At 29.2% G+C, this 8,447-nt stretch overlaps 1 protein-coding gene across 1 annotated transcript in view; it reads right to left on the bottom strand.

Moving 5' to 3' along the window:
• Window positions 1-627: 627 nt before the first annotated feature.
• Window positions 628-8,447, bottom strand: part of LOC129958838 (chordin-like protein 1) — a 112,405-nt gene continuing 104,585 nt past the window's right edge. Inside the window, exons 11-12 of the mRNA XM_056071552.1 lie at window positions 5,708-5,806; window positions 628-955 (exon numbers count right to left, since the gene is read on the bottom strand). Coding sequence (XP_055927527.1) covers window positions 798-955; window positions 5,708-5,806 — 257 coding nt within the window. The 3' untranslated portion in view covers window positions 628-797. The remainder of the gene's footprint in view (window positions 956-5,707; window positions 5,807-8,447) is intronic.

The raw sequence follows: 8,447 nt of genomic DNA, 5'->3' as shown, positions 1-8,447 counted from the left end.
TTGTGACCCTATGTTCAACTACCACTGAATTTTAATTTAAAACTTTTTCTCTCATTTATTGTCTAATCTATCTCACTCATATATTATTTAGTTCATTTTATAGTATTTTGAAACTTTGTTATTAAATATTTAATGATAAAAAAAATGTCAGAAAACTGAGTATATGTCTCTGTTACACAATTCTACTCGCATATAAACTTGAAAAAATAGTTTAATCCTATTTTCACATTTATTCTGTTATCTATTGTAATGCTCAAAAACGTATTTCAAATATATAATCTCTCAAGATGATTTATTGAAAAGGTATTCAAATGAAGTTTTTGCTAGATTCTAGAGCGTACTATCTTGCTTTTTTTCTAGTGGATTTTGAGTTAAAATCTACAGAGAAAGAAATATTTTAACCGCTCCGATCTTGCTATGTAATTTTAGCTTTTTAATAGTTATTTTGTTTTAGATCTATATTTGCTTCATTTAAAATTATTGAATATTCAAACAATTGATGTTATTAACGACTTGGTTAAGAATACGAAATCATGAATACCACACAAATCAGATCTATAGAAGGAATGTGTATATTTAAAATTGAAAAAAATGTCAGAAGATTTTTATTTCAGAAAGATCCTTGAAATTTTTAAAAGGATGGTAAGAACGCAGAAAGTATTGTTGGAATGCTATGGCATTGTAAGTGCTCTAGAGCTGATGGTAAATCACATAGAAAAAATTGCTATGAGAGGTAGCATTGTGTCATTTGGAGTATTTTCATGTATCGAGATCCATTTTCTCCGAAATAAAGTACGTCATTGATGAAAGGATGTTTCTTGTGCGAGGCATTGTGGTCTTTCGATGACTTCGCGTAGATGAAGAACTTGTCCTAAGTGTTGAATTTTCGTTGCACATCGCCCGCCACAACGTTCTGGCAACCGCTTCGCTTTACGAATGAACTTCTCCATGAATTCTGTAAAAACAAACATCGTATTTAACAAAATACCTTAAGAGAATATCGTTAATAATGAATAGTTTCCAACAACGACGTATTCAAGCAAACTTTGCACAAAAAATAATAACATTTTTTAAAAAACACGTATTTTTTAGAATACTAAAAAGTAAAAGAAGTACAAATTTTATTTTTTTTACTTTGTAGTCTTTGATTTATAAACCCTTATTAAAATTATTACTGAAACGTAGAATCCATTTTTTCCCCTCAAATTCACTATTAGGAAGCGCCGTTAACAGCAAATCTAATTTTAATTAAATTTGTGGCTAAGCCGATCCCTCCATGCGCCTGCTTACGTTTGAGCATGCGCAAGCAATACAGTTGCCATGCGAAAGCGGAAGTAGAACGGATTTCCTGTTTCATGAGAGTACGCTTGAACTGTGTAAGACGCGAAGTATGAATAAAATTGTTGATTTTAATCTGAATGAATCCTTGGTGTTTTTATTCCTGAAGATTAATATTTAACGATTAGACTAATGACAATCAACAACCTTCTGATAACTGCAATTATTTTCCCATAAATTAATCGATTGACTGAGATCTAAGTCATGAAAATATTAAAAATGTATATTGTTATCAAAACTTACTAGCGCGGGAAATTTTTTTCTATGCAGCAAATCAGGAAACAAGGGAAAATTCGATTACAAAACTCCATTTTTTCAAACATGAAACACAAGTCAAATAAGAATGTGAAAATTAACCTTTCGACTCAAAAGAAGAAGAAAAACCTGATGCTTTAGAAAGGGGGGGGGGATACTTTGGAGGATAACACTTGCTAAATATGGGGTACAAATAGGTTTTGGCATGCTGATTTCGGAGGCCACTATCTCACTTCATTGAAGGTGCTTTTTCGCACTATAAACTTTACGGAGCCTATAACTATATGAAAACAATGATTTGAGTTATCCAAAATAGATTTGTAATGTATATTACCTGAATGCTCTTGGGAATTGTCTTATTTAGAGAAATTCTTAAATTCAAAATGATTTTATTGAAGGCAACAGAAAAGCGTATTCATTATGACATAGTACATCATTGTATATTAGTTGAGAATAAATTATAATAGTTATTCATTAATTTAATTGCAATTTATAATAATACTTCAAAACATAATGCTTTAAGTGCTGAAAATGAAGAGCAGAGCGGAGTAGAGTAATCAGCATACAAATTTAATTAATAGTCATGTCCGTGCGTCAAAGGGATATCGAAACTTATAATTAAAATACAAAATTTAGGCTTCTCAACCTTATAACCTGGCATTCTATGACGTTATAATTCGATACAAAATTCCGTATAGTCCACAAATATTTGAAATATTCAATGGATTCTTAATTGAATTTGTTAAACAGCATACTCTTGAAGTGGAAGGTATAATCTAATTAGGTAATAAAAAATGCAAAACATTTAAGGAGTTAAGCTCTGGGAATAAGTAAAATGTTAGAATGTGATGTAGATATATGCAGTTAGTAAGCGAATATAAATGGTGTAAACAACCCCGCCGCTTCATTAATTTTGCAAATCTTTGTCAAAAGTGAGAATGGTGCAGTCACGGTTGGAAAATCGGAATATTTCTCATATAAATGTTGAATGAGATGCTAAAATCTGTGAAATCCAAGGTTAAAGTGTTGATAACTATGGATGAGCTACAATGAATTTTATCCAGCTATTATAAAGTTGGTAGCTTTAAATTGTTTCTTTATATTAACATATACAATTTGAAACAACTTGATGGCTCTTTTGGGACAGAGTTTGTCAGTTTGAACTCAGATGACACGTACCATAGCCAGCCGGGGTTCGTCAAAGATGGCATTTCATGGAAGATTTAAGTATCCATCTATCTTCATCACCCAACAATTAAATGACCCCTAGTTGGAATTGATTCTCAAAATTAAGTGCAATGACGGATTTAGGCATTTTGCAGCTCTGTGCAGTGCATATTATGTGGTTCCTCTTTTAATAATTTTAGTCAAAAATTAATAGTCAACTTAGTTTCACAATTCAACGTATTTTTAATTTAACAGCATATGATTTATTATATATTTTTATTTTACAAATTTTGTGAAAATTATTTATTTATTATGGCTCATAACTATATGGATTCCTGCTTGTGCACAATATCATTTTAAGCAGATGCTTGGTGTTTTTGAATACTAACATAGTTTAATGAACATTATGAAATAGAAATCCTAAAAATGATCATTTATAATAATTGAAGCATTAATAAAGTCGTCACAGTATTTAACAATTAGTAGAATGTGCAATTTTTTATAAATTTATTTATTTAGCTTTTAGGTTAATAAGATGTTTTCAGCTTGTTGTCTCCTCCAGTTCTTCCAAGCACTTTTCTATATCACTCATGATGAGTGCAACGAAAGGATTTTCTGACAAATTTTGCACCTAAAATTCAAGAAGATTATCTGTTTGTCAGGTGTAGGTGTTTGGTAGTTTATTTATTGGTGACATATGGGCACAAATATGCCCGCTAATAGTGGAATGTTAGAATGTTAACATCGCAATTTCGCTTGGAGCCAATGGGGATTCATAATCCTAAACGATATATTCAGATTCATCCTGCATAATTACTCATGTTTTTCGTCTCTGCCGATTTAGATTTAACTAGATATTCGTTTCTGTCCCCAGAGATACAGAAAAGAGTGATTTTTGAGAAGATGGAGCGCAAATGCAGAAACGCATACTAGACAACTGCCCCAGACCATCCTGCCTTCATTTGGGTTTTCATTAATATCCACTGATAGCAAAACTGGATTATTGGAAGCCCCTATTGAATATTTGGAGGGTGTTGTTTTCACAGTATTCATATCTTTACCATGTTCAGTTAGTTAACAACGCCCTTGCAGGTAGACCTATTGATGAATGAAATTCTAAGATCTATTGGCTGGCATCATGATATCATCCGATAAATTAAGAGAGTCTCTTCGAAGACATATTGTTTCATCCCTCATCTAAATGGCCATTTCATTGACATTGTGTTTAATTTTTGCTTCTCTGACATATGTAATGGCATTCTCCTATAAATATTCATCGTAACACTTTCTTCTCATCTGTACCTGAAGACTCGTGACAGGAACTTTGGATCAGCTTCCTTATTCGCAAGATAAAAACATTTTGATTTGTATTTGTGGTGATTTGTACAACGTTTTATTAATGTGTATTACCTATCCATAAATTCAGATAAAGTTTTTTTTTTGGATGAATCCATTCAACCAACAGTTAACTTTTGGTCATGGGTACAAATAGTTATTAATATAGAAAATTTTTAATGCTTTTACAGTTTTTATTGGCCCAATATAATTTAATTAATAAAAAGTTCTTTAGAATATATATTTTTAAAAAAGTTGAATTTCTTGGACGTATAGATAAATTTTCTAATTAAATTTAAATATATTCATAGAAATTTTTCTAACTAACTAACTAACTAATAATAAAAATTTAAACTATTTCTATAATATTATGATTTTCTTTATTTATATATTCATTTGGTCTGAAAAGGATAAGACAATTTAAATATAAAAATGGCATCTTGAAATCTCCTATTTGGTCCAAAATAGAGAGAGAGAGAGAGAGAGATCCGAACTTTTAATTTGAAGTATTGTGGCATAAAATGTTTTAGAATTGATTTGTCTAGCTTTATGGTATTTTCAAAAATTTACTCTTAGTTATAGCATCAATAGCGTGCACACAAAGAGTGTATTAAATATCATTGCAACTCTCCTGTGTATAAACTTAGCTATTAAAAGAATGCAAAAATATTGCTGTTGAATCTTATAAAAAGTGCTTGTAAAACTTATTGAAATTAGAGGGGAAAAACCGTACACAAATAAAATTGCCATCTCTCAATAGCGAATAGTCACTGCTGCCACTGTTTTGAATGTTCAGGTGTGAACGTAGTTCTTGTGCGATATTGTGCTCCGAAGTTAAAGAGGAACCAATTTAAAATTTCGCTTAATTTTTATCAAAACTTCTAATTAAAATTCAAAAAAAAAAAAAAACTTATTCTTAATGACCACAGACTACTCCAGAAATAGAAACCTGCCAAATTTGGCAGCTCTCTGTCTAACGAGTAGCCTATAGCGGGTTAGTACGAATTTTAACCACGAATATCCCATGATGAAATTTACTAATAATATGCCAAACTGTAGACGTTGTTAGGCTGAAAAAAAGAGAGGGGACTCATATTTTGAATCAAATGTATGAAATAATAGTTTTTTTTTAATTAATGAGAATAGGTTACAGATTTAGATTGGTTTACAATTTTTACACACTTTATTTCTCTTGGCTCGTTTCATGTCTGTAAATAGGAATTTTTCCCTGTCTCACTGAAAAGTCGAAAATGTGTGCAGCTTTTATCCAAATGTCAGGAGGGAAGACAAAAATGTGAGACCTGAATAAACAGTGAATATCGCCAAAAAAAAAAAAAAAAAAAAAAAAATTGAACATTTCTTAAAAATTAAATTTTTTATTAAATATCAATAAAATTTCAAAATGTTTAGAATAATGTTATCAGTGTTATATGCTTTTATTTTGTTTTGATTTTTTATAAATATATTTTCTACTTTTAATATGATTACGGAAGGCACGTTTTTAAAATTTTATTTAAGTTCCTGACATTTAAAAAATTCATGCATATAACTGTTAACTTTAGGGCTATGATTTTGTCTTCAAAGTAGTTAAACTAAAAGACAATTTACGTACTTGTCCTTGTAGCCCCTTGTAGTTTAAATTGAAAGGTTCCCATGAGGGCTTTGAATTCTTCCTTCGAAAGATGCTGCTCGGAAAAATCTCCAATGCGACCTGAAACATAAGTAATGAGAGATCTTGTAAATGAATGTTGCCTTTTTAAATTATATCAAGGAATGAGCTTAATTTGTTTTCTATGAACTATAGTAAAAAGTATTTTAAAATATGCTTTTATTAGAGCCTTTTGTGGGTGCTAAACATATAAACAGTGTTGTTAAACAAACACTATGTATATTTAATATACTTATACTAGGTTATTAAGTAAAAATTTCTTTTCCTTTTCATTATTTTATACTTTTTAGACTAATTTATAATTCTGTATAATAAATATTATAGAATATTGAAATCAGTTTTTTTTCCTCAGACTCACTGCATCGTTTGCAAGGATTCATTTAATTAAATGAATAGAGTGACTGATAATTAAGTTCTGAAAATGAAAAAAAAAATAACACCTGCTGAATTGTAGCAAATCGGTTGCAAAATTCCATTTATGCAAATATCTAATAAATCAAATTAAATTGGAGTGTGTTAAAAAAATAAAACCACCAATTTTCAAAAATCTAGCCTAATGGTGATTTAACAGTCTTTTTGATGACTTTTAAACAAAAGAAATTCTTTTAGAAGCGATTAAAAGTAATCATATCATTTTGAAATTAAACGCTGTTTATTATATACTAATAATTTTTGAAACCATTTATTTTCTTAGATATTGCCAAATTTTACATTTTATTTATACATTGGCCATTTTAATTTTGAAGATGCTATCTTTTTATTAAAAATTATTTATTATACGAATGAAGAGAATATTAATGAATTGGATTGGATTGTGAGGTTTAGTGGCGCAAAAGCCAAACCTGACCATACTGCGCCAGAATATTAATGAAAATGTATATAAAATAATTATCTCAGAACATAACTGTTATCTCTTTTTTACTTCCTGATTCCATTAAATGCTAATTTAATCCCCCCCAGCGTTAAAAGAATCTTCTTTATCAGAATAGTTTATATCTATTAACTTAAAATCCAGAAAAAAAAAAGAAAGAATAACTTATTTATTGACAATACTTGAGTCACATTACGAGCATCACTAAAAAAAATAAAAGTGACAGCTTCTTTTGGAAGATGCTCTGCTCGTTTTTTAGTGAAACTACTGTGACAAAGCATGTGCTTCAGTTATGACTTCTAAGTCATCATGATAATCTTTATTCTACAAGATGATGTGTCACCTTATTTTCCAACAGAAATGTGGAATTTTCTCAAAAATGTATCTCCATAGCAGTGAATTTATCGGTCAACTAACAGAAAAACTTTACACAAATTTCTTTTTGTAAGAATTTTTGCGCTTCTATATTCACAAATCACTGTTTATTTGAAAGCCTTTATGGTTTGGTAACAATTATATTACCGATTTGATGTGTTTTGTTATTGCCTTTAAAAATTTGTTATCTCTTAAACTATGTATCTCTAAAAAAAAAAAAAAGCGGTATATGAAGGCTTTGAAACGTTTTGATGCATCCTGTATTATGTTGAACTCGGAAAGTTTCTTTCTTTTCTCTTTTATTTAATTTATTAACAATATATTAGTGACTGAATGGCGTTATATAAAAACGTTTCTTTTATTACAATTCTCAGAAATTTCATTAATATTTCTTTTAAGCGCCGATGAATAATTTCCGACATTTAATTGGATGATGTTGAATCGATTTTGTTTTCAACTACAGAACGGTTTCGGTTTCTTAAAAACACGAAATAGAAACTCAAGCATCGTATTATGCACATTATTAATGTACCTTCTTTTCTTTAAAAAATAATGGATTAGAGGAAAGCAAGTGGATTGCCTTATTGATTGAATTGCAGAGTGTAATTTTTATGCACGAATTTTGTTACAGTTTTTTCAATATTTAAAGTTTTTTAAATAAATTTACTGAATTTCGCGTCCATGGAAATTGAAATTTCTTTTTAAAACATCTTATCTAAGACGAAATATTTAACAATTTATATTTAACGATCTATTTGACTATTCCCAAACTGTAAGTCACGACAAGATCTTGAATATATATGCAAAAAAATATGATACATTTGAAAACTTTATCGATTCACACATTAGAAATATTTTCTTTGTAAAATTATATTTAAAAATGAAAGTATTTTTCATCAAAAAACTTTCTTTCGTACCCATAAACCTTCCTTCGAAAAGATCTTGTGCTGTTCATCTATGAAAAGATTCAGTGAGCCAAAAATAAAGTGGGTTGCTATTAGGGCTGTGTCGATTTTCGATTTATCAAAAAAAAAAAAAAATGAATTTTTCGATATTAGTTTTTGCAAAATATCGATTTATTGATATCATTATCATGAATCGTGGTTGACAATGAATCGCGAGACAATAAATCGATATCCACAATTTATTTGCATTTTCATTTTGGTTTCCGATTTGTGTTTATTTTTGTTGCTTGTTTTCCACCTTCATACCAAATTTTTGTGAATATTTCTATAAAAAGTGCCACATACTAATATATAAAAATACTTGTTTTTAAAACAACATTTCGGAATAAACTTTTTTCTGTTCCCTAATTGAATGATACCATCAACAAATTTATATTTAAATATAAGACTATGTATCTTTTATTTTCATTTATGTGTACAATTTAAGAAATTTTTTATGCTTCATTCTTCTTGAACATGCGAAATATCTTCT

The sequence above is a fragment of the Argiope bruennichi genome, chromosome X1 (genome assembly GCF_947563725.1).
Source record: "Argiope bruennichi chromosome X1, qqArgBrue1.1, whole genome shotgun sequence".
Taxonomy (NCBI): Eukaryota; Metazoa; Arthropoda; class Arachnida; order Araneae; family Araneidae; genus Argiope; species Argiope bruennichi.
The sequence above is the reverse complement of the archived record's forward strand: the minus strand, read 5'-3'. Positions and strand labels throughout refer to the sequence as shown.